Source organism: Labrus mixtus, chromosome 13 (genome assembly GCF_963584025.1).
Source record: "Labrus mixtus chromosome 13, fLabMix1.1, whole genome shotgun sequence".
Classification (NCBI taxonomy): domain Eukaryota; kingdom Metazoa; phylum Chordata; class Actinopteri; order Labriformes; family Labridae; genus Labrus; species Labrus mixtus.
Window position 1 is genome coordinate 12,774,874 of NC_083624.1, and position 25,912 is coordinate 12,800,785.

At 39.1% G+C, this 25,912-nt stretch overlaps 2 protein-coding genes across 5 annotated transcripts in view; one reads left to right on the forward strand and one right to left on the reverse strand.

Annotated features, from left to right (window-relative positions):
* The window catches only part of wnt10a (wingless-type MMTV integration site family, member 10a), a 200,087-nt gene extending 179,035 nt beyond the window's left edge, over nt 1–21,052 (forward strand). The window contains exons 2-12 of one of the 3 annotated variants that reach the window (XM_061053773.1): nt 14,039–14,154; nt 14,436–14,499; nt 14,829–14,930; nt 16,202–16,312; nt 16,399–16,515; nt 16,655–16,748; nt 17,971–18,063; nt 18,338–18,447; nt 19,125–19,209; nt 19,863–19,943; nt 20,028–21,052. In XM_061053773.1, the coding sequence (XP_060909756.1) occupies nt 14,069–14,154; nt 14,436–14,499; nt 14,829–14,930; nt 16,202–16,312; nt 16,399–16,515; nt 16,655–16,748; nt 17,971–18,063; nt 18,338–18,447; nt 19,125–19,209; nt 19,863–19,943; nt 20,028–20,227 (1,143 nt within the window). In that variant the 5' untranslated portion in view covers nt 14,039–14,068 and the 3' untranslated portion in view covers nt 20,228–21,052. Of the gene's footprint in view, nt 1–13,849; nt 14,155–14,435; nt 14,500–14,828; nt 14,931–16,201; nt 16,313–16,398; nt 16,516–16,654; nt 16,749–17,970; nt 18,064–18,337; nt 18,448–19,124; nt 19,210–19,862; nt 19,944–20,027 lie in introns of those variants that run through there. The other 2 variants (XM_061053772.1, XM_061053771.1) reach the window with 2 other exon arrangements.
* On the reverse strand, nt 8,112–13,697 carry LOC132987013 (melanoregulin-like). 2 transcript variants are annotated; one of them, XM_061053775.1, is made up of 5 exons: nt 13,543–13,697; nt 12,841–13,090; nt 9,352–9,442; nt 9,075–9,241; nt 8,112–8,624 (listed from the first exon to the last, which is right to left on the reverse strand). In XM_061053775.1, the coding sequence occupies exons 2-5, from the start codon at nt 13,087–13,089 to the stop codon at nt 8,547–8,549; spliced, it is 585 nt and encodes a 194-aa protein (XP_060909758.1). In that variant the 5' UTR covers nt 13,090; nt 13,543–13,697; the 3' UTR covers nt 8,112–8,546. The 2 variants fall into 2 exon arrangements, with proteins under 2 accessions (XP_060909758.1, XP_060909757.1); XM_061053774.1 differs by lacking the exon at nt 13,543–13,697 and adding an exon at nt 13,198–13,396.
* Nucleotides 21,053–25,912: the final 4,860 nt, after the last annotated feature.

The window sequence follows — 25,912 nt, forward strand, 5'->3', positions numbered from 1 at the left end:
CACCTCAGCAAACATTGTTTGGGGTGTTTGTGATAATTTGAGATAATGCAAATGTTGAACATATTCTTGCTAACATGCTACTCAAGAAGTCTGTGTGCTAGCTTTTTGGTTATGGATAAAACTGAATATTTTGTTTTCATGTTAGCTCGAATTAGCAGGTACTATAACATGCATTGTACCTGGCTTGTGTGCTCATTTGGAAGTGGCAGACCATTTTTGGATGTCTGGATCATTGTGGGGGGGGAAATCATTGGCCTATTTTGGTAAATGATCATCTATGTGCCTAAGCTCCCTCAGTAATCTGCAGCTACCAAAGTAAGATCAAAGCTGTACTCAATAAGAAGTATTCCTAAACTTAAGTCAGATTGGTGAAATGGGAGAGAGACTTTGATACAGACCGGCTGTGTAGACATAAATACGGGAGAGTCAGATAAGGGGAACAGTCAGGCAGTTAGACTTATGAGGCTTTCCCCCTCATTTGACCCCATTGAGGGAATGGCAGCTGTTTTTCTATGAGCTCATATTGGTGGAAGCCCAGTATTTGTCATGTCTGCTTGTGAACGAGTGTCTCTGTGTGTGTGTGTGTGTGTGTGTGTGTGTGTGTGTGTGTGTGTGTGTGTGTGTGTGTGTGTGTTTGTGTGTATGTGTGTGTGTAGACCTACCATTGTGGATTTCTGGGCAGTGAGTCATAGAAAGTGGAGATTGCAAAGTCAGGCAGATACATATCCCAGTGTCCCTGAGCAAAAATACACCCCCAAGCTATACACTCACTAAGAAATTAAGAAACCACATCACTTACAGATGTGGTACTGAAGGTATACTTGTGAGGCTGACTGCTCCTCTTACACCATCTTACTCATATCCTCAGGGAGGATTTATCTATACTTCATTACTTCTACAGCCAAAGGAAATGTTTCAATTTAAATTGCTGATAAAACAGAAAGATCAGTTTTTCCAGTTCCCCCCTTAGCACATGGATGGGTTATGGATGCAAATAATGGCTACATTTTGACTATATTTTGACTATACCTATTGCTTGTATTATGTTAACTTACTTTTTCAAAAATCAGCTTTTTTTCCGTTCCAAACAAGAAACTTCTATGGTAAATCACACAGAAATTGATGATAGAAACCTTTAAAAATCATATTCATGAGGCGCGCTGGTGGCGCAATGGATAGGGCGCGCGCCCCATGCATTGAGGCTGTCATCTCAAGCGGGCGGCCCGGGCTCACATCCCGCCCTTGGCCTCCCTCCCCACTCCCTCTCCCTGGTTCCCGACTCTATCCACTGTCCTATCTCTCGATTAAAGGCACAAAAGCCCAAACAAATAAATCTTTAAAAATCATATTCATCAGTATCCATATGAATGAATAAGGATGACAGGTTTGACCATGCAAAGCCCCATACTGGCAAAAGAAAGAGAACACAAGATTATTCTCTGGAGATAAACATTTCTTGAAAAGTATTTTCCAGCTGCATCACGGTGACAGACATCATAAAATATGATGGATGGATAGAAAGAGGATTGGCTCTTTCATTGGGACAGAGTGATTGATGAATCATCCTGATGTTTGGCAGCTATGAAAAGACACATATGAGCATGAAAGCTCCCCCAGAGATATTGATCTAAATCAAACTGAAACAATGACTTCACCATAGTAACAGAGCTGAAACATTGCCAGATAGTGGGAAAGTTCTCATCGTCATTTGGTTGCTCTGCCACAGTTTCTAACAATGAAAATGCTGATGACCCCACCACGTTTTGGACAGTTTTATGTCACGTTTTTGTGGCAAATTATGGCTCTGAAAAAAGGATTACATAAGACATGAAGACCGCAGACAATGTTCCAGAGACTACACAGACAGCTGGGAAGTCGCTTTGGTGTTTTTTAACAATTACATCCTCTGCTAAATGAGAAATGTTCATCATGAGTTAGCCAAAACAGAAGAACAAGGAGGTGTGGATTTCAACTTTTCTTTTCCTTTTTATTTTTTTGTCTTCATGCATTGGTTCAAACCGGGAAACATGGCACAAATAAATCATCAATATATTGCCTATATATAAATCTGTAGGACACAACAAGTCATTATGAAATATAAGATTTTAATTCAACTTCATGCTCATGCTAATTGCATTGGGAGACAGCAGAGACATGTGACACAAAGTGTTAGGGCTTCTACCAAGAATAAGTCAATATTTCACTTTTCCTTATATCCTTATTTAGCCTCTTCTGCTTCTTCTTATTAGATACATTGTTATTAGAGACAAATTCTTGAGTGGAAAAGAACCTAATGACAGAAATAGAAAATGAAGTCACTACCCTGGTCTGACCAGTCCTGTGGTAGAAATAATCATTGAACAGAATTAGAAATCTATAAAAATTCCAGGTCTGCTTTTATTTCTTTGTGGAGAGTCTCTCTACTGATTGATTGACCTCCCAGCTGTGGCCTTCCTATGTGGTATTAAACACACATTAACTCTCACACACACACACACACACACACACACATAAGACTGTAATGTTGTAAGCACAAGACTCAAACTATTTTAAGTTATTAGCACAGTAGTCTCTGTTATGTCTGTCTTGCGCGTATGTGTCTGTCTCTGTGGACAAAAACAGAGTCACACCTCCATCAGCAGCACCATCATTATATGACATCATCCAGAGCGAGGGCCTCTGTTATGATAAAAAAGGAGGCTCTTCTTTTCATTTGACTGTCAGTCTGTATGCCTTTCGCACAACATGCCGATCTAGCCGGTGATTTGTGTCCATGGAATGATGAACTTGAGTGGCTTTGGGGCTATTTTGTGGTCATGGCTGCAGGTTAGTGAACATCAGATTAGTTTGAATGAAAACCCAGCCAGGTGATCACAAGAGGGAATGAGTCACTGTCTGAGTTTGGCCTGGATAGAGGACAGAAGGGGGGATGAGGATGATAAAAAGAATCTGTGTAACTGGGTATTAGTCACTATTGCCTTTTTTTTTCCATTTTCCAACTTTCTTCTGTCCATTTTTGTCGTAGCTTGTCCTACTTCTTCTCTCTCTTTGATTGACAGCCACACCATTATGTATTTAAAGAAAAAGGAAAAGCAGTTTTTTAAAAGGATTTTCTGTTTTATATGAAAAAATCATATATAATTTGTTTTAATTTATAAAATATAGAGAGAGTGGAATAAGACGTTTTGGTCAGATTTAGCAATAATGCACCCTCCCCAGTATCTACCCATACATACTACTGATAAATCAATATTTAATGTAATTAGATAAATTCAAAAATATTTCAAGTTTATGCAAACTTTTAAATTACTATAAATACAACCCTGCATAGCGTACTTTCTGCACCCAAGATATTTGTTTATTTGTTGATTTTTTAAATCAAATTTTGTTTCAAGAAAAAAAAAAGATGAAAGAAGCAATGCCTCTCCTTTTGCACACTATAATTTATCCAGCTGTCTTAAGAATTACTAACCACAATGATTGATAAGTCCAAATTGGTGCTATCATTTGGGAACAGTCAGTGGAAGCATGGAAACCATAAGCGAACATGTGGAAGTGAGTTTTCTGGCAGTCTTAAGGCAGGGCATGGCCCGAACAGCTGTGTAAGACAACTCATCCCAAACCACATCAGTGAATACAATAACACACACATGCTCTATATGCACACCATATACACACAGCTGCATCTGGATGAAGCCTTAACTGAAACTGATCTTTCAGTAAAGGACCTGCCCAGCTCGTGTAAATCGATGTGTGTGTATGATCTTATACTCAACTCTATACCCCCCTAGGTTGTTCAGAAACATTACGCTTGCGGATTTGCTGTGCAGCGATTAAAGTAACAACACAAATACACAAGTCCTTAAGTTAGGAGAGTCCTATACAACTCCTACAACCATGTTTAAAAAAAAAAGGAAATAAATCAGGATATTTCAAGAGCATCAGTGGACTGGTGTAATTACTGAGCCGCCATCAATGACCACAGACATGCTGTACACACCCTGCCCTGCCCAAAAGCTAGCTCATCCTCTGTGTGTGTGTGTGTGTGTGTGTGTGTGTGTGTGTGTGTGTGTGTGTGTGTGTGTGTGTGTGTGTGTGTGTGTGTGAGTGCGTGCGTGCGTGCGTGCGTGTGTGTGTGTGTCATTTTCCGCCGTGATTTCGAGAACGGCAACATTTCCATGACTGTTGTGTTGACACTTTATGTGTTAAGCTCAGAGCCATTACTTGATTTTTCCAATTAATTAACTATATTAAGAAAAATATATAAATAATGACCTCTGGAGTTGGTGAGTAATGGAGTCTTCTTTAATCAAATCCCAACATAACGTTTAAATAATACAAAAATAAATAAAGTCATAGAGTTTTAAATAGTAAAACCATTACTTTCAACCATTGTCTTGAAAACCTTAAAGCAGTTTGTCAAGAAATCTTATTTGAGAATAAATTCGGTAAGGCACTGTAGCTTTACATCTATGCATCCCTCTCACAGCAGCAGTACTAAAACAGCAATTAGAAAGGTTTTGACTTGAAAGCGACATACTAATGTTGCCTTTCCTGAGCAGACACTTGATCTCTGATTTTATGTCAACAGTCACAGAGGTCAGCACACATTTTGGCCTGGTTTATTTATGCCTGGTTCTCCAAACATCCGTTACAAATTACTTTCTCTGTGTGATTTTAAGTGAGTGAAAGTATATTATTTTTCTGCTAATTTTGGGTGCATGAGCGGCTCATTGCTTTTATCATGTCTTACCTTAAATGACTCACCAATTGAAACTGTGTAAGCATTAAAAGGGTTATATGAAAGTGCACTTTGACAAAGTAAAACTAAAGGAGATGAAATTGAACCTGAAAAGTTCCATTATGGTTTAACACTAATACATGCAATACAGCCAAACTGGGTATATCTTCATTGTATTGAACAAACCTAATGAATCTGATGCTTATTTCCATTCAACTGTAAATATATATTTTTTTTACATAGGCCTAATTTATACAAAAAGTATATATTTTATTTTGTTTAAGCTTACAACTGGTTTTGAAATCATAAACCATCGCATTTCTTTGACAAAACCAAAAACAGACAAGGCATAACAGTGTTTTGGATTTAATGTCTATTGTAGCATGCTAGCATACTTACTGTATTATTGAGCCAATGTTAGCATCTGTGTTTGGTGCAAGCTAAAACAAAATGTAACAATCTTGTAAAAGACCAGGCAAATATTTGGCACATAAACGAAAGTGCAAAGAATAGGAGAAAATAACTATAATATCTTATAAGCGGTTTGGGCAAGACAAAAGCATCGGACCTACAAAACATGGTTGTCCTTATCTGAGTAATACAGCTAACATGGCTACAAATCTGTAATAGCCTACTAAAAAGCTAAACTAACTAAAAGCTAACTAAGCTAACTAAAAAGTCTGTCTTGAATTTGTGGTTGCTCAATTATGTCAATTTCGTTTAATTCAAATAGTTAGTAATACATTTTCTGACAAATCCTGTTGGACAGTAACCAAGGATACTAACAGTGATAAAGATACGTAAATACAGCCATGTTTAGTCTACAGGATTAGTAAGTAGTCACTGTTATCATCTAAGTTTATTGAATGTGTGTTAATCCAGGCATTGGTTTTAATTAATTTGATTGTTTTACTCAGATAAACAACCTCAGAAATAGAATTGCATCCCATAGTTCATCATTGGAAACATTTAACTCAGTCAACCATGAGTCACTGTGGCAAAGTGCTATTAATCTGGACATAAACATGATGGCTCTGACCACATGAGTTAGGGGTCATCATGTACTGCCTGAGATGCTAGTTTTCAACCGCACACACTCAGGACCAGGTGTGTTTATTAGGCAAACACAATAGAGAGGCAGATGATGATTGTGACAACAAAAACAGAGCTGTTTTTGTTGTCACAATCATCATCTGCAGTTCTCTGCAGTTCTTCTTCTGTGGAGGGTGTAGCAACTTGATCACTTTGATTATTTTCATGAAAAAAGAGATGCATATACATTACTCTTAAGAGGTGTTTTTTGACAGATGTTGCATCATTGAAAAAGCCTTGGTGGCTGTTTCTATTTGTTGCCAGTCTTTAGCTGAGTCTTAACTTCTGCATCATAAGTCATAAACCTGAAAGATGGGTCATGATCTTCTTTGCAAGAAAGCATATGTCTATCTTGCTCTCTGCTGTTCTTACAATCTATTAGCTCTGCGATAAAGTCAGTTGGTGGGTCAGTAGGCTGTGCTTTCACAACGGTTGATCTCTCATCTCAAACAGACCTCATGTTACTTCAAATCCTGCTTCGCAGTACAGGCCTGTGTCCTCCTGAGAAAGGCCACTTCATCTCCTGGACACCACAACTACAGCCAGAGGTTATATGACGACAAACCATCCATTTTCATTGACTTGAATAACAACCACGCCATGTTATCAATTCTTTCAGTGTTGATAATTAGGATTTATTGCCACCTGCTTAGGTCTGAGGTATACATTTGGTATGCTTCAAGTTTCTCAAAAAAGTGCTATGAAAGGTAGTATGTTATAAAAAAAAATTAAAAACAGCATATACAGAGTAACGATACAAAGAAAAAATCAAGTCAATATGGACAGACACGTTTTCCAGAGTTCTCTCTGAATTACCGAAGCTATAACAAGAAAACCAATGCTCACCACTAGCTCTACATATGTGTGTGTGTGTGTTGGTGGACAACGCCCCACTATAGAGACTGTCATAAAATATCTGACCATCATGAGGAGGCATGGTCTAAATGACCATCTCCATGAGTGTGAGTGACCATTGACCACTGGTAAAGCCTTTTTGCAATATTCATACACGTACACCACACACAGAATGGTTATGGCACTAAATGGAGGTGGGTATATGGTTATATTTTTTTACTTTAAACACACGTACACACATATGTTTGCACTCCAACATTATACAAAATCATCACCTTAATCATTCATTTTTTTCCTGTCATATTTGGGTTGTTTCAGTTAATTCAGTTGAGAATGATGTCAGCATTACTCAATATAAAACACACACATGCGCACACACACGCACACACACACACACACACACACACACACACACACACACACACACACACACACACACACACACACACACACACACACACACACACTGAGTTGTATAATGAGAAAAAGGTGCAGGCAGCACAATGCCTGTAGGAGCTGCCAGACAATTGGCTTTCCTTTCAAACGGCTCCCCTCCCCCAACGTCCCCCTTTTTTTTGGGCTCCACATCTGTTTCACAAACTTGGGAAAGGGGCCTTGGAGTGAACGATATCTGGGTCAGAGGAAACTCTCTTTTTCTGTGTGCACACAGGCATGCAATTGTGCAGGACATACCACAATCATCAACTGCATGAAGATTAAATCTCACAGTATTTGAACCCTCAGGTGCTGTCAGTGGTCTTCCAAGGTGTGTGTGGTGGAGAACCTGCAACGGTTATAAAGGAATGGCTTTGAGTGAAAGCCAAAATGAGACATTATCATCTTCATCCTGCAACAATCTCAAACAAAGGGAACTTAAAAAACAAAAGAAGGGCAGTTTAATTTCCCGTGGATTATCTCCATTACTGACATTTTGTCATCAACAATTACTTCAACATTTAAACAAATAAAACATTATTTTAGACTCTTCTAGGTTAAACTGCACCTATATCACTGATTTTTATGTGATTGAATTCATGGTTAATGCTATATATCTCTGTAAATGTTTTTTATAGAAATATTTTCATTATTTGATTTGATTTTTAAATAGTTTGCTAAGCTAGTAAAGTATATCTTCCTTTTTTCCCCCAGTTCATCACACTGGAATATGGCTAAGTATCTGCTGCCCCCTTTTGGCCAAAGCGTTAAACACACTGAGTGAGGACATCCTGCTGCTGGACCATCAGCACATATACTTTATCATGGACAAAGGTGAGCAAGAAACAACCCAATATCACAACAACAACAACAACAACAACAACAACAACAAAAACAACAAAAACACTCTTCTTTTATTCTGTGTCAGTTTTGTCAGGGGTTTATAACAAATGTGTAAACACTGCTTGTGGTGAGATAACAAAAGAGATTTCATTGATCGTGTCACATTTATTATTGTCAGATATTGTCGGATGGGTTGTCACAGAATACATCTACGCACACATGCAGAGGGCTTCTAAGCTTTTCTTGAATTGTCAATACACCTACAATACCTTCAAAGAAACAAGCACAAAACAAATGTTTGAACTCCATCTCACATCATCAACACTTTGTATTAACAAGCTGATCACTAAAAAAGCACATTCACAAACTTCTAGCTGAACTTCTAGCTAAAAAGGAAAAGCACATAAAACATTTTTTACAGCATTATGAATGGAATTGCCTAAAACTACAAACTACAAGTCATTAAATAACTGAGCATACCTTCAGTGCTTTAACTTGCTTTGTCTCTGCAGTTAAATTATAGTATACTCGTACAGTGTCTTTTACCATGATGACTGAAAATGACTCTCTACCCTTCCTCTCAGCCTCCTTTCTTCGGATATTTTAATTTGGCCAGTCGGACAAATTCTTCAGCACTGTCCAGTGACACCAGGCGGTCCTGAGAGGAGGAGGAGGCAGTTGAGGGAAATGAAACAGGAGAGAGGGAAAGGTTGACAGAACCAAAGGCAGAAACACGATGGGGGAAAAAAAAGAATTAAAGAAGGGTGACATGGAGACGAGGACAAATGAAAGCATAACGTAAGTTTAATGAGAAACAGCCTAACATTTTAAGCTCGGTAAAGAACTTCCCTGATTTATCTTTATTAAGTTACAGTGTTTAAGACAGCACTTCCTGACAACATGAAAAGACCCTGAAAATTATTTAGACGAGCCAGAATGCGTCAGAATGTAAAAGTTCACTTTCAAAAGGGGTGGAAGCTTTTGTCATATTCAGAGTATGTTGTGTGCATGTTAGAGTGTGCATGTTAGTGTGTGAATGTGTGTTTGTGTGTGTGTGTGCGTGTGTGTGTGTGTGTGTGTGTGTGTGTGTGTGCGCGTGTGCGTGTACCATGACGTAGAGGTATCTGTTCTGGTGTCCAGTTTTGGAAGGAAACAGAGAGGTGTGTTCAAGCAGCTGTCCCAACAGTTCGCTCGCTCTGTTGAGATGCTCCTGATCTGGACTTAAGCGGCTCTGTCGGTTCACACACAGCAGGTTATCTACCTCACACTGATAACCTGCGGGGACAGGAGGGAGGATCACATGACTACAGAGTTCAACCCAATGCATGTGTCGACATGAACCAACATTAACCTCCAACAACATTACAGGCACTACATAGCTTCACCTAGCTGCAGCAGGATTTTCTTCCATCGAGATCTGACTTCACGTCTGGTGTAGCGTAGAGTGTAAATGTCATAGTTCAGCTTTTCCCATTCCTATGAGCAAACACATACAGATATTTTTACTGTGGAAAGTATAGCAGGTAAAAAGCTTAAAGGGCAACACATCCCCAGCTTCCATAAGCTTCACACCATTAGGCTGATTTTAAATGAACTTGGCATGGGCTTTAAGTTGATTGGCTACATCTTGACATATAATACTATTAAACAGCAGAAATGGATATTGTGTGGCTCCCAAGTGGGTTGCATTTCACCCATATTGGGCCAGTCTTTTAACCGCTTATAACAATTATTTATGACCTATTTATCATGCTTTTAATAGAGCCACTTGCATGTGTGTGTTTCTGTTGTTGTTTTTGTGTCTAGCTGTATACGCACTGATGCTCTTTTACACAAATGAAGTTCCTGACGGATAAATAAAGTTATTTGAATTTGAATTTGAATTGAATATTGGGCAAATCAAAAGCCCTTCATCAACCCAATCCGAAAAACATTTAAGGCGTTGAATAAATTACATTTGTGTGGTAGAAAGTGAATAGTAATACACACAAAAAAACACAATCAAAAAATCACATGTGATTTTCCGACATTTTGAGATATATTTGGTGCAATGACCCAGATCTTACCTGCTGTTTAGAGCCCCAGTGCCCCAGTCCACCCATACAGGTAATGTGACATATATTGCCTGATAAGACCTCCTTAATATGAACAGAACAAACAGCTGTAACAAAGTCTATGTAAACCTTACTTTAGCTTGGTTACACCCTTCAGGGTTAGATAATCAGCCTTTTTCAGATTACATTTCCACACTTTAATGACGCTCCGCCATCATCAGGTCTCTGTACACTTTCATATTGGTTACGCAGTGGTGTAAAACTGGTGTCCCAGCCTGTGATTTCAAATTGCGTTACACCATTGTGGAAGGGTTGTGGATATGGGAACAAATGGAGTGAGCACACACACACACACACACACACACACACACACACACACTGTTCTCCCCAGCTGGCTCTGCTGATCTCATCTTACCTCTTACTGCAGGTGGCGGCACAGAGGTGGAACCGTGACATCTATCTTGAAGGCGAGATTTCAAAGAGGGCGTATATTGCGCTTAGAACTGGAAGTCTGAATGCGGCTATTCTCAGAAGTACAGCTTGAAAACCCAAATTGTGCAAGGTCTTGAGACTGTCTGAAGCAGTAGACCCCTGATTACAAACATTTCCCTTCAGTGAAATACCCGGCGTATATTAAGCGTACTGACTCATAGTAGTGTCACTCTATCATGGCTAATAGAGGACCATTGTTTGTGTTATAGAAACACCTGTGCTTTTTGTTCAATGACAAGTCAAATCATCAGCTGTGGAGGAAAAGAAAAAGCACCCTCAACAGTAAATTAAAACTTTCTTAGGGAACAACTGTACTCTCACAAAGCAGTTTCCATGCTGGCATGCTCTACTTTATTTACTGTGCTAGCTTTCCCCAGAGTTGAATTGCCATGTCTTGTAATAGACTCATTCTGGGGTTGGTTTGGCCCAATACTAAAACAGTCTCTCATGACATTATTAGAATGGTTCAGTGAATATTCCCTTTGAATGGCCAGCCAGGCTGTTGGCCTACATCTCCATTAAGGAATTCATTAACACAATGTGGCCACTGTGTCGTGCAGCATGCTGCTCTCCTGATGAAGACTGCTTGTCACAAGTTCTCTAAACTGAAACATGTCTGCTGGGACTGCAGTCACTCAGCTCCTCTGTGAGGCTTCACCGAGCTCAAGTTCCGACATATTGAAGAAGGAGCCTCTGGATGATGGTCCCACTGTGTGCGGAATAAGACTCATAAATGATTTGAAATGATTTTGAGCATGTCTCCAAAGATAGAATTAACAACTTCTTTTCATCATGTTATGTAAATGAGTGCAGTGAAGCTATTTTTATTGTCAAATAGATTTTAGAGTCAGCAACCGTTCATTTTTCTTTTTCTTTTCCGTGGTGGTCTTGCCCTTTTCCAGTTGTGCAAACAACTGTCTGCTCAGTGCTCACACAGTGTGATTAGCATGTCGAAAAAAAACACTGATTGCCTTGCTATTGTTCAAACAACTAACACAAAAAGAGAGAGTTACTGTAAATGTATTTCATTCTAACTCTTGAATCAATAACCAACAGTGATTTACTGTGTGAGAAATATGGTGCCACTGATAAAGTGAGTTGAGATGCTCATGTTTCATCTCTACAAACTAGCCGAAAAGCTAGACAGACAGACAGACAGACAGACAGACAGACAGACAGACAGACAGACAGGCAGAGAGACAGACAGACAGACAGTAGCAAATTTAGCAGTATTAGTTTTTCGAGTAACAAAGATACTCTTGGCTTTAACTAAGTTGTTCTCCATTTATAAAAATGTTTCTTACAAACATTTTCAATGAAATAAACCTCAATATATATATATTTTTAAAAAGCTCCCGATGTTATTGGTTCTTTATTTTATGTTCGCCGACCTTCTTTATTCCTATTTTTTCATTATCTAACAAAGAAGATGAGTTGCAGCATTATTCTATATATTCATTTAAGCCGGGTTAGCTCCTTCTGATATTTTAGAATGTAGGTCAATTTCATTTTCTGATGTACCGGTAAGTAAACATGAAAGTTGGTCAAAGGCTTCTTTGAAAGCCTCCTGTGTATGACCGCTCTCCTTATTATATAATTACATTACACAGCTGCTGAGGTACACATAATGGGAAAGACTTCAGCACTTAATTATCGTAATACCTCCTGGAAGTAGTTTGTGTGCTATGTTTAGATGTAAATGGTGATTTTCTGCTTTCATCATTTCCCAGAAAAAAAAACCACTCATGTTGAAAACTGCTTATTTCTAAACCTATGAAACAAAGTGAAGGTGTAAAATTGTGACATTTGATGATTTTTTGGCATCCTCTATGATGACTCCTGGTTCGTTTTTTAAACAAGTATAACTTGTTTTTTACTTAACAGTAAGTTTAAAGCTCAACCTTTGACGTTTAGGCATGTGAAACAGAAACTTTTAGTACAATTTATCACTCAAACAGGTATGAGGAACTTTCAATGTTTTTGAATAAACATATATAACACTTGAATGCATTCGATGGCAAAACATTTGCGAAATCTCAGTTATTCTAAATCCTGATAATTACTTTAAACTACTTAAAAATGCCAGAAGAATTCTTTAAAATGCAACCATGAGGTTAATAAACATGATTTAATAACAGTGGAAAGCTCAAAATAGTGTTTCTTGTGCCCAGCCTTAATCCAATTGTTCTTGCTGGTATGTGACTCATACCAAGGAAATCTTTTAAATAATGAACTCGCCTGTGTAAAAAAAAATCAGTTAATACCTGACTGTGGTCAATTTTTGCAGTCAGTAAATCTCATATATGACATCAATACACTTCCTCTTACCTCTGTGGCCTTGTCAGCCTTGTCCCTCATGCTGATAAAAGCTTGTAGTTCTCTGTCCGATCCTCGCCTGGTGGGAGAGTCGGGGGGTTTGTTTGCGGTGACCCAGGGTTCCACGGTGCTTCTCTGGCTCGGCTGTTTGTTCCACGGGCTTCTTCTGGAAGACTGTGGCCCGTAAAGGCTCTCGTCTTCTCTGTCGCTGGAGTCACTGGATAACAGCTCTGGTTGTCTGGTAGCTGGGGTGTTACGCATACTGAAGAAGGAGTTAGAATTAGAGATACAACTTGTCTGATTAAATTAAAATTAGATTCTAATAGGCTGATTTAAAACAAAAAGACAAATGCCGAAGTTGTGTCTTACTGCAAAATAGCATTCTTCTCTTCCCTGCTGTTATTCAGATAGTACTGACAGCAGCAGATGGTAAACTTGGCACCCATTGATCTTTTCCAAAAGTTCCTTTCCAATAGAATACAACTTGCCCCAGTGAAATCCTACCAAAAAATCACACCATCTCTAACAATATTCCCTCTGGACACATAAATATTTCCACATTGAACACCAAAAAAACCAGAAGCGATATCTTTAACTTGGTCCGTCCCCCTTTCCCTGTGCCTATCCCGGAATGAATGAGAGCCGTCTGTCAATTGCATTATCCACGTGAGTCTAAACAGGGCACAACAACAACACACACACAAACACACTCACAGCGTTCAAGGATGAATGGCACATTTATTCAGCAGCTCCTGTTGGTGCGCACAATGATGCAGAAGGCAGAAGCAAAGCCTGCAAAAATCACACCCACTGCAAAACATATAATTTAGACTTGTATTTGTACCATCATATTCTGTGTGTCTGTTTTTTTTTTTTATTGGTTTTCCTAAATGTGTGCAGGGGGAAGAGCACAATAAAGTGTCAGACAGATATGATCACTAAAGAGGGGTAGATCTACCTGGTGACATAAGCTGCTTTATAGTTTTACTGACCCTTCATAAATGTTAATGCGTAACTGAATTAGACTGTCCCTGCTAATAATCCTTCATAGCAGACATGTATTTTTATTTCTGTGTCGGCCTGTAAAACATAGCGATTTACTCTTTTGTCAAGGTCACCTGGAAAAACTAAAGTTAGTACAGTGGCTGAAAGAGAAAGACAACAGTGTACATATATGCTGTAGGAGCAGCTGAAGTGACAGCCCAGAGAAACTTAGAAGTCTTTAAAGGAGCAAAGACAAATGGAAAACAAGTTCTACACACGGAAATGTGGGATTGGATGTTTGTTCCTCATGATTTTAAGCTGTATTGTAGACACTTCAAACAGGTGAGTTGTGCTGTGTGTTGATCCAAATCAAAAGTCTTGACTAATAACTTTAGCCTGAGCAAAAGTGACACTGACTCTTATTATTCAAACTCAAATATATATTTTTTAAATTTAAACTTTCTTTTTTTGATGTGGATTTGATGAGAAAAATATATTAATGGTCGCTATGTATTCACAATTTTATGACTTAAATGTTCCTTTTAAGAGAGATTTTCAAGCCCGTCTCAACGAAGCATTTGTTTATTCACTGCAAACATTTTAGTTGTGTTTTTTGTTCACAGTTTAGTGGACAGATTGGAGTCAACCAAGAGTTATGACTATACCAAATATCATCCCATGGCTGAGGTATGTTTCTATTTATTGTCACACGTGGACGTAAAACCACGTCAACTGTAGTTACATGATGATGTAGTAAATGGGTTATTATACTCTAATTGATGGAAAACAATAACCTGCTGGTAAGAGCTACGTGTAAACAATGTTGATATTGTAATAGTAGATGTAGACAAATCCAGGGAGGAGCAGCAGCATTTGTTTTTGTTGGATTTTTCAGCATGTCCTTTTAAAGCCTTCAATTTGTAATTCATTATTTGTGGAGTACAGAGGAACATAGGTCCAAATTAAATGATATAAACATCCAAAGGTCGTATCATTGTGAGTTATTTGCATTACAGATCTACAGGTGGATGGAAGATGTGGAGCGAGGGAACACAGAGCTCATCTCTTCAGCCGTTTATGGACACACTTTTGAAGGACGAAATATCACACTGCTGAAGGTAGTCTTCACACTTTCCCCTTCATTGTGTTCCATGTTGTGTTATATCCTCCTTCATGTGTAACTGTACACAAACTATATCCATTCATATGCTTAACATCAAATTATCTCATTAAATAACTTTCGTAGAGTCATTCCTACATGCTGTTCATTGTTCCAGTGTGGTAAATTAAAGAATGAATAAAAATGAATATAAATTGCAATGCTGAAGTTTTTACAGAACAGATTTATGGCAGCAAAAAATAACTGCTTACATGAAGAACTGTGTACATGTATACATTTTAATCATGCACCCATGTCTAGTTTGTGTACATGATGTTTGCCTTCTGCAGATATTGTGTATTTTTTTAAATGCACAAACATAACATTATTTTATGAAGTGTTTGAAAAGCTTTTTGTGTCCGTGTGAAGCACTTTGAATTGCCTGGTGTCTGAATGGTGATATATAGATAAACTTGTCTTACCATGTCTTGCCTTGAGGTCTGTGGCTTCAGATGGGAATCCAATGATGTTAAGTTGTAATTGATTCAAAATAATAATAATAATTTATACTTTATTAATCCTGCAAGGGGAAATTCAGTTTTACACTCTGTTTAATGAACATGCTACACAAACATAGGACGAAATACACACACATGCACAAACAGGATCTTATTAACTTGCATTAATGGAGAGGACTCAGAGTGAGGGGGCTGCCCACAGCGAGCGCTCCAGAGCAGTTTTGGGGTTTGGTGCCTTGCTCAGGGGCACCTCGGCAGTGCTCAGGAAGTGGACTGGCACCTCTCCAGCTACCAGACCAATTTCTGGGCTTGGTCCTTGCCAGGACTTGAACCGGCGACCCTCCGATTCCGAACCCAAGTCCCTACAGAGTACAGACTGAACTTCTGTCACCCCATTATAACTGAGATCCCCAAGATTATGTCTTTTACAGTATATGTAATCTTTAATGTGTATCTTCAATCAACCTGACTCTTCTGCTTCTTATTTACAACATTTTAGTAAACAAAAAAAGTGTTTGTTTAAAACTATACAGGTACTTGCACATCTAGTTGGGCTCTGCATGCATACCACAGGGTGGGTGGGCTGTAGCAGTGTGGCAGTATGTTCAGTATCTTAAACAAGACAGCATGGAGTGAAAATGTACAAATATTTATTTGGCTTAAGTCATGAAACCAAGATACCACAGTTACTTGTGACAGTATTTTAAAATGCTGCATATCTCACTTTTCCATCCTAATTTACCCCTTGACTGGCCATGTTGTGTGTCTCCAGTTGGGACTACAACACCCCGAGGGGAGAGAGAAGAAGGTCATATGGATGGACTGTGGAATCCATGCTCGGGAGTGGATCGCTCCTGCCTTCTGTCAGTGGTTTGTCAAAGAGGTCTGTGGACTTTGTACTCATGTAAAAGTTCTATGATGCAGATGTTTTTTTCCAAAAAATCAAAGCACTATCATCCTTTTTATCAGATTGTGCAATCTTATAAAACCAATGAGAAGCTGGAGCAGATGCTGCAGAACCTTGACATCTATGTGACTCCTGTGATCAACGTGGATGGATATGTATTCACCTGGGCCAACGACAGTGTGAGTGCTTTTACTGCTTTCTTACTCTGATATAACATTGCAGTTCACTCGGTGACATCATTTCAACTAAATGACTTCAAATGTCATTAACGTCACACAATCTAACTAACAAACATGTCTGTGTGTTCTTCCAACATAGACTCGTCTGTGGAGAAAGTCTCGTTCGACCCCCCCTGCAGACGCTAGTTGTTACGGGGTTGACCTAAACAGGAATTTTAATGCCAACTGGGGAAGTGAGTTACATGCTTTTGAGATCGGATTTTGACTTGTTTTCCCTCATTTACTTTAAGTTAACGTTAAAGCGTTTATGTGTAGTAACCTATAAATATTTTTGTGACACCAGTGGCCTAGCGTTCGTGCAGGCGCCCCATGTATAGAGGCTAAAGTCGTCCAGAGGGAGAGGCCCGGGGTTAGAAACTGACCTGTGGCTCCTTTTCTGCATGTCGTTCCAAACTCTCGCTCTCTCTCAGTTTCTGACTCTATTCACTGTATAATATTTTTTTAAATAATTTCTGTCTTGAACAACTTTGGTTCTATTTAAGAGACAAGGTCGTTTTAACTTGCAGACAGAATGCGTTAGGGGGGATAAACTGCACCAATTTTTTACATTTAGTGTAAAATCATTTCTAAGATGTTTAAATCACATAAAAACCGAACAGATTTTGCAGCAACAAAACACCAACTGCAGCTAGATGTTACCGTTTGAGTGCTGAGTGTGGTAAATGGTAAATGGGCTTGAGCTTGCATATAGATCTTTAGAAGTCTTTTGACTACACATAACGCTTTTCACAGAGGTTTTTTACACTGCATGTCACATCACATTCACACACTGGTGTCAGAAGGTACATGTAAATTGTCCATAAGTATTTACTTATCCAGTTCTTACAAATATCACAGTCAATTGCCGATGCAGCAGAGAGAGGGGTTTTGGTGTCTTGCAGAACTAGGTGATCGAAACTCCAGCCTTTTAGACTACTGACTCCACCACTGAGCTACAGCTGTCCCTGATCATTTCATGTTCTCTGCTTCATTCAAAGGGCTACACATGGATATATATTTCGCTCTAAATACCAAAGAACAGAACAAGTATAAATCTGGGGATCGATATCAAATTGTTTTCCATCACTGCTTTAATTTCAAACTAGGAATTCAGTACTCTAGGAAGATTAGAATCATGTCAATCAAGGGAGCTACACCGGTATATATTCAACTCATTCAATGAAACTCACAAGCTGACAATGTAACTTAATGTTGTAATTGAGCATGTTCTTATGAAACGGCTGAAGCCAGCTGACACTTAATTTTATATTCTCATAAGTCTTTTTTTTTTCATGAATTCAAATGTTAAGATTATATTTGACATGAGAAAGCAAATCTTTTTCACAAATCTCCTGCGGTGTTTTATGTTTATTGTGTTAATACGCTGACCGATGGTTTGTCTTTTTCTTTCCTCAGCGGTTGGTGTGTCATTTGACAGTTGTTCAAACACGTACTGTGGAAAACATGCAGGATCAGAGCCAGAGGCTTCAGCTGTGATGGACTTTGTTGGTAACTCTCTATGTATTTATGAAATTACACAAAACAATACAGTGTTTCAATACAAGAAGGGTAGTTTTCTATGACAACTTGTGTTATCGAAATGTTTATAGATGTAGAATTTGACTTGATCAAGACGCTTTCTGTGAGCTGATCATAAATGTCATGACAACATTCATGTATACAAACTATGAAATGTTAAGGCCTGTTTGATATTTATTACAAATATGAACCTTTAAAAACATTGTGTTGATAATTATGACTTGTGTATTCTGTTTGTATTTAGGTAAGATGGTCAATAAGACGCTTTGTTTCCTCACCATCCACTCTGCTGGGCAGCTTATTCTCTTGCCATATGGGCACCCTGAGATCTCTGCACCCAACTACAATGAACTGGTGAGTTTGGGTGCCTGTGTGCATTATATATGAGTAAGTTACTGTTACGCCCTACCATAAGGCGGCCCTATGGGGCTGACAACAATCCACAAATTGACCCATTAAAATACTTAAAACACCTTAACAAAGTCAAAGAGAAGGATTTATTACAATCACTCTAACTTAAAGATAACAAAGTTCAACTTAATATAAAAAAGTTCAAAGTAATATAACAAAAGACAACAGACAATCCCGGACGAGCCCCCAAATGGCTACGCCCCACCATAAGGTGGCCCTATGGGGCTAACAACAATCCACACATTCTAAACTCTAAAACAAACAATCCCTATGCCGCTCAGTCAGGGATTGTTTGTTGTGTTTTGTTTCTAAGTTGATCTTTATTATCATTAAGTTTGAGTAATTGTAATAAATCCCTTCTTTTTGACTTAGGTAAAGTTTTTTAGAGTTTTTATTAGGTCATTGTGTGGATTGTTGTTATCCCCATAGGGTCGCCTTATGGTGGGGCGTAACACTACACAGTGGACTATAGACCATTAAGTGTTCAATGGAGGAGTTATTATATTGTCTTAATACTAACTTTTTTCTTTGATTTCCCTGGCTAACCAGTCTATAAACAACATTTCATAATACATGGTTAGCTTATTTTTACCTTTTCTTACTTTTTGTGAATTGGACAGGTTTCAGTGGGTAAGACAGCAGCAGCAGAAATGAAGAAGGTACATGGAATGGACTACACCGTGGGAACATCTCCACAGATCCTCTGTAAGTCTGGAACGTGTACAGTCACCCGACCTGCTCTTTTCTGTCCGTGCCTGCCCTGAGTAGCTGTTAGATTGGAATAGAATAGAATTGGGGCGCCAACAGCCTAGCTGTTATGTTGCGTTCCCCATGTACAGAGGCTGTAGTCCTCATCGCAGCGGCTGTGGGTTCGAATCTGACATCGACCCTTTGCTGCAGGTCATCCCCCACTCTCCCTCCTCCCAACACTTCCTGTCTCTCTTCAGCTGTCCTATCTAAGAAAGGCAAAACGCCCCAACAAATAAATCTTCAAAAAATAATAGAATAAATCTTGCTCTAGGCTCTCCATATACATAAAACAGGCAGTCAATAACCCAGACAACCATAGCAGCTACATTTACACATTAGAAACAGTTCATAGCATGGTTCAGATCTCATCAGTCATGTTGTAAGATAAAGGATTATACCAACAAATGTTTTATCTTTGCTCTGTTTAAACGAGGTACTCCTTAGTAAAAAAGACTGACTGCATGAATTACACATAAATGGAACGTGATAAAAGAATTACAGAAAAATAAATTGGAAAAGGTGTAGTCTTCCTGCGCCAAACCAATGAATACAACTGCTTCAGACTGCTTTCTCCTCGCCATTATATTCTCTTCTCCTCTGACCTTCAGATCCAAACTCAGGCTCAAGCCGTGACTGGGCTCGTCTCACTGGCATCCCATTCTCTTACACATTTGAGCTGAGAGACAAAGGTGAACTGGACTTCAGTTACTTTTCTCCAAATAGTCATCAGACAAAAATAAATGTACTTCAATGCTTTTGCTTTTGTCCTCCAGGTGAGTTCAGCCACTTGCTGCCAGAGGAGCAGATCCAGCCAGCCTGTGAGGAGGCTTACGCAGGAGCTCTGTCCATTATCACATATGTTCATGATAAGGCCCTCAATAATGCTGCTGTCCCTAAAGTGGCCAGCTCAGTTTATGGGGTTGCTACAATTTGGATCATGGCTGTGTTTATCACCACGGGAGATTTGGTGTAAGGAAGTAAAATGTCTATCATACACGGTTGTTTTCTAACCTAAATGCAATCTTAAAAAGTCACTAAACACATTATAAGCCCGGTAATTGATCTGTAAATGCTTTAAAATAGCTGTATTGTGAAACTTTTCATAACACATTTTAAGAGAAGAAAAAGACTTGGAAAATTCTGCTGTTTTCAGAGTAACTCCATGCTGCTTTTTCCCCCTTTTGACAGCAGGGGGCAGTGTCAGCACATTTTAGACAGCATCCTCTTCTCCATTTATTCAGGCTTCTTAAGTTCAGATACATTTTCCATCTTTGTTCTTCCTACACTAGCATCATGTGGATTGATGACTTTTGCAAAAGTAAGCTCCATGTCTTGATTTGTTATCATATCTAGAAGTCACATTCACCCATTAACACCACCTGATCATAATGATGGCAGAGGCTGCAAAAGTGCCCATCAGTATGAAGTAATCACCTGAACTCATATATTGCAAATAATCCTACTTCCGGTTTGGTCTAAAATCCTTTTTGTGGTTGTTTTAAAAAGCCTGCTTACCACAGCAGCTAAAATTGTCAAGTCAGAGGAGGGTTTTTTTTTTTTTTTTTGTCCTCTAGTGTTGGTAATACCATTACACAGCTTGTCAGAGGTGATAAAGTTGTAACCCCGGGACCTGAACTTCTTTGTTTTAAAGTTCAGGGACAAGGCTGACTATGTTCCTCACACTTCTACAATGGGGTGCCATGGTTAAGCTTTGACATTTTGCCTCATTGGATTTCCACATTCTGTGTTTTTTTATTTAAAAAAATAAATAATAATAAATCATTTTTCTAGGCTCGTTGATCACAAGTCTTATTTTCTGTGGGTGAATGGACGTTTACACTGTGAACTTCAGGTATACAGAATTTCCTTCCAATGTCCTCCCATTTGACTGAGATTTATATTTCTGGAGTGTAGCCTCCCCTTCTACCACAAGGTATTCAAACACACACACACACACACACACACACCTGTGCATGCAATCCACATTCAGCCATTGACAATGTGACATTGACATAGTGCAGTTGAATACCTTATGTGAGGGTGACTGATAGACCACTCGCCCTGATGGCTGTTCCCTAAAGGTGTGTGTGTGTGTGTGTGTGTGTGTGTGTGTGTGTGTGTGTGTGTGTGTGTGTGTGTGTGTGTGTGTGTGTGTGTGTGTGTGTGTGTGTGTGTGTGTGCACTGTATTTGAACAGCAGTGGAAATAGAATTATATTCCAGCTCACAAGAAACCTCGACAGAACTGAAAGACGGGTCAAACACCAGGGGACACAGAGAATAATAAGCAGGGACACTGACACACACACACACACACACACACACACACATTTATACAGCCCTTTGGGGAAAAAAACAGTCACTGCTCCATCACTTACACCCATAAAAGATACTCACACATGACTTGGTGAGAAAGAGCAGACCTTGCACACACAAGAACATTACTGGGCAGGGATTCAGAGACACAGATTGAAGGTGATTATAATTCACACTGAAGTTTGGCCGGTTCAGCTCATCCATCTACTTGTATGCGTGCATGTGTGGTTGAACACTCGTCAAGGTAACAGGGGGAAAGCACACCATGGACATTTGTATTGCAAAGATAGCAAAAGTGAGGAAGAGAGATTCTCCCCCACAAAGGAAAGAATGGAATAAGAATGGATGGAGTTACAAAGAGGGGTATTGGAAATCGATAAATAAGGAGGGGAAACAGCAAACAGGCTAACAAAGAGTGATTCAAAAAGATTTCCTTAAAAAATCAGTGATGAACCCTTAGGGCTGCCATACAGATGCAAAATAAACAGGCCTCCATAATAAAACAATGTTTGAATCAATGATTTCTGTACACACACAGCATCCATACAGGGAGGAGATTTGGGTTGATGGATGGTTTCCCTAAAGAGACCAAAGTTTTAGCCCCATTAGAAATTGTCTCGCTCATGTCTGTCTTGCATGGGCCCTCCTGTACAAGTGGATTCAGCCATATCATTTGCTTGGTCAACCTGACTTTAAATATTAAAAATCTGTGTGTGATATAAAATAAAAATTTTCATAAAGCATCTACAAAAATCTGAGAAATTCATAACTATTAGCAAAACATGTTCAAAATCTTATGTTGCAGCTTAGGTCATTTCTCAGGACTGTGTGGGTGTGTTAGCTCACATATGTTAATCAAAATTTCCGCCATTAATTGGGTATTGCAACTGTCTTATTCGCTACTCAAAGCATCCTGGGTACCTAGCCATGCTAACGGAGCTATAGCAGCACCACTTTTAACAGCTTTTCTCCCATAATATGTCAAAATCATCCAAACAAAGAAAATGGTAATATAATGGTGTGAAAATAAGCTTTGTGAAGTGTTGGCTTGTTTCAATAAAAACCTAAATTCAAGACAACCAGTGACCAGCAAAACTAAGCGACGCGTCTACTGCTGATCTGTCGGCTTCAGTGTGGTTCAGGTTGGCAGGACACCGCTCCGGGTGTTAGACGAAGCTGTTTGGCAAAGCCTCAGAGCTTTCCTGGAAAAATTGGTTAATCAATATCTGTGGGGGGGAATGAGTGCAGCACGTAGGGAGTGCTTTTACAAGACCCCGCCCCGGCTTATCAAAACACAGCCCTCTTTCTCTCGAAGTCCACCACATGACAAGCTGTCAGCATTAGGTGGATGTGCAGCCAGGAACGGCACACAAGAGCATGAAGGAGCAAAGAGCGGAGGGAAGGAAGAAAGAGAGACGGAGCGGGAAAGAGATCAGATGGATGGATCAGATAGAAATGAGAAGATAGATGAACTGATAAATCACACGTGGTATGTTGTTAATCGCCAAAAGGCGACGCAGTGAGGAGATGGCTCTAACTTATGAAGGCAGACTAGTGCAGAGTAGTTTTGTTGCACTTTATTGGGTGGGACATACCTGTTTTTTTAATTATTGGTTTGAAATGAATTATGTAAGAAATATCAGAACTTACCCCGCCAACTTTACACCCAATTTCAGAAGATGAAGTCATCTCTAATACTTTAATAGAGTTGTTATTATGTACATAAGATCCTAAATAACAGTGTTAGAAGCTTTTTGTGGATTTGAGTTTCCAGGGGCTTTAATATAGCAGAGTGGACAGTAACTTTTGGAGTTCATATGAAATCTGCTATTTTTTATTTTACTATTATATATTTTTTATTATTATCATTATTTTTCTAGTATTATTATATTATTTTTGTGTTTTTTGTTGTTGTTTGTGTTTTATGCTTGTCTTTTCTTTTTGCCCCCTGGTATGGTTATGTTATTGTAATTTATGTGTCTATGTGCGTGTGCATGTCTGCATGTGTATATGTATGGGTGGGGAGGTTGGGTTTGTGACATGTTACCAAAAAAAAAATGTCCTTAATGATTATTGTATCACGAGAGCTGTCAAATTAATAAAGAGATACTTAAAAAAAACTGAAGAAATGCTGCTTTCTTTCATTGACACACAAAAGAGGAGAGGGAGAAACGGAAGAGAGATTGGAGGGAAAAAAACAGACTAAACTGGAGTCTCTGGTGAGTGCTGGGTTCAGTCTGAGGCTGAGCTGAACCCACAGACACACACCCTCAAACAGTCAGTGCCTGCTGTTGCTGGCTAAGAGCCATTTTTTTCAATCTGCTAACTGACCTAAATCCATGGAACATATTGATTAACTTGCTTGTTTTCCTGCTAACACTAGCTACTGAAAGCAACGACCTATTTGCTTCAGGAAGCAAACGTTTGATGGTTTCATTTGCATGTGAATGCTTAGAAAATAGAACTTTGGACCACATTCTGCTATTGTGCTTTAAAAGCGCTATATGGGAGGTCACTCTTGGTTTGGAGGAACTCACATGCACTCACTTGTTCCCATTATGGGACATGCACATAGATTCGGGGCACCATAACACTATATCTTAACATACCTGTTTGCTATATTCATGTTTCAGATCTCATATAGAAAACCTTTTTTGAGTTTAGTGTGTGTTTTATTCCTTTATTAATGGGACAGTGGATAGAGTCAGAATCATGGATTAGAAAATGAGGAATGAGATTTTGGAAAGGAGCTGCAGGTTGGAGCCGAACCCTGGCATCATAATGGGCAACACAACCGCTATGCTATTAGCACCCCTAACGAGTAGATTTTGTTGTAAACATAAATACTGATATTTCCTCTGGAGATGAGTTGCAGACAACAGTACACCTGTGTGTTTTGGCTCTTCAGAAATAGCAGAGGATTATGTTGTTATCATGTTTATCTTTTAAAAAAAAACAAAAAAAAAAACCTTTTTTATAAATAAAGCCCTCCAGGGCACCCGTTTAGATAAGTTGGAAGGCTAGGCGCCCCGTGTTTAAAGGTAACAGCCGTCATCATACTGGTTTCAACTATGACTCCGGTCCTGACGCTATTAGGTGCATGTTGTCCCTCACTCTCTCTCCCCCCGCATTTCCTGTCTATCTTTAGCAGTCCTAGAAAATAAAGCCATTGACCATGGCTCTGAGACATTACACTTTTTTATTTCCCAGCAGGACAGCTTATATTAGACTCTAACCAATATGAAGTCACCAAGGGACACATTTGACAGTATAGCATGCTCTGCGTCTGTGTAAGACAGAGGCAGAGCTGTGTGTAAGTGTAAAAGTATTCATAAAAGATAAAAAAAAAAAAGAAATAGGCAAGAAATATATAATTTGCTGCACTGATTTTTTTCTTGTGATTTCTTTTAATGTTTCAACGATGGAAACCCTGTTAAAACACGAATTTCAGACAATCACAGTAATATGTTTATTCAGGCTCAACTACGTCTTAAGGGTGCAACAATACCTCTTATTTCTCACAAACTCTCCATGAATCCCCCAGGTGACAGCCAAGGTTCAATTTCCAGTTGTTGTGTCAAAGAGGAGAAATCATGTTTTAGCCTCACTAAGTGCTGAGAACATTCTGAGAAACTGCCCAGATTACGCTCAAATGTTCTGCTCCAGTCTAGACACCAGTGGGAAAACTCTTTGTACTACCCTCAACACTGAGCGTTGACAAGTTCATTTTCACCGCATGTTTCACCACTGTGGCTTTCTCATTTGTTAAGTTAAGACTCGTGGTTTTAATGCAGCTTTTCAGCCCCTTCAAACATGTGTTTGCAAATATACCACACACATTCAAATGATGAATAGGAGTGTGGGTGAGAGGGCTTCTCTGCAGTGAACCCATGACACATCTTTGCCACATATTTTTATTGCTAATCAATGTAGATGACACCATTTTTTACACTCTGTCCCTGACAATCAATGGGAATTATGCCATGCTTTTTAACTGTCACTGGTAATCAATGAGGGTGGCGCCATCATCTGCATCTCCTGATCATTACATCTGGTGATCGATACCAAAGCTGGCTCGGGATGACACACGATCATCTAACTGGCAATCCAAGATGATGGGTAGATATGTGTATGTGTGAGGGGAGAAAGGGAAAGGGAAAGGTGAGTGCTGGGTTCAGAAAGGGAAAGTGTGAAACCAAATGTCACACAGGGAGGGAACTCAATAAATTAAAAACAGACAAAGGTGAATGGAAAATATTTCACTCCAAAGACAGGCGTAAAGCTCGGGAAGTGGAGAAGTCACATTTCAAACCATCATTCTATCAACAGACAGTACAGTAGTCA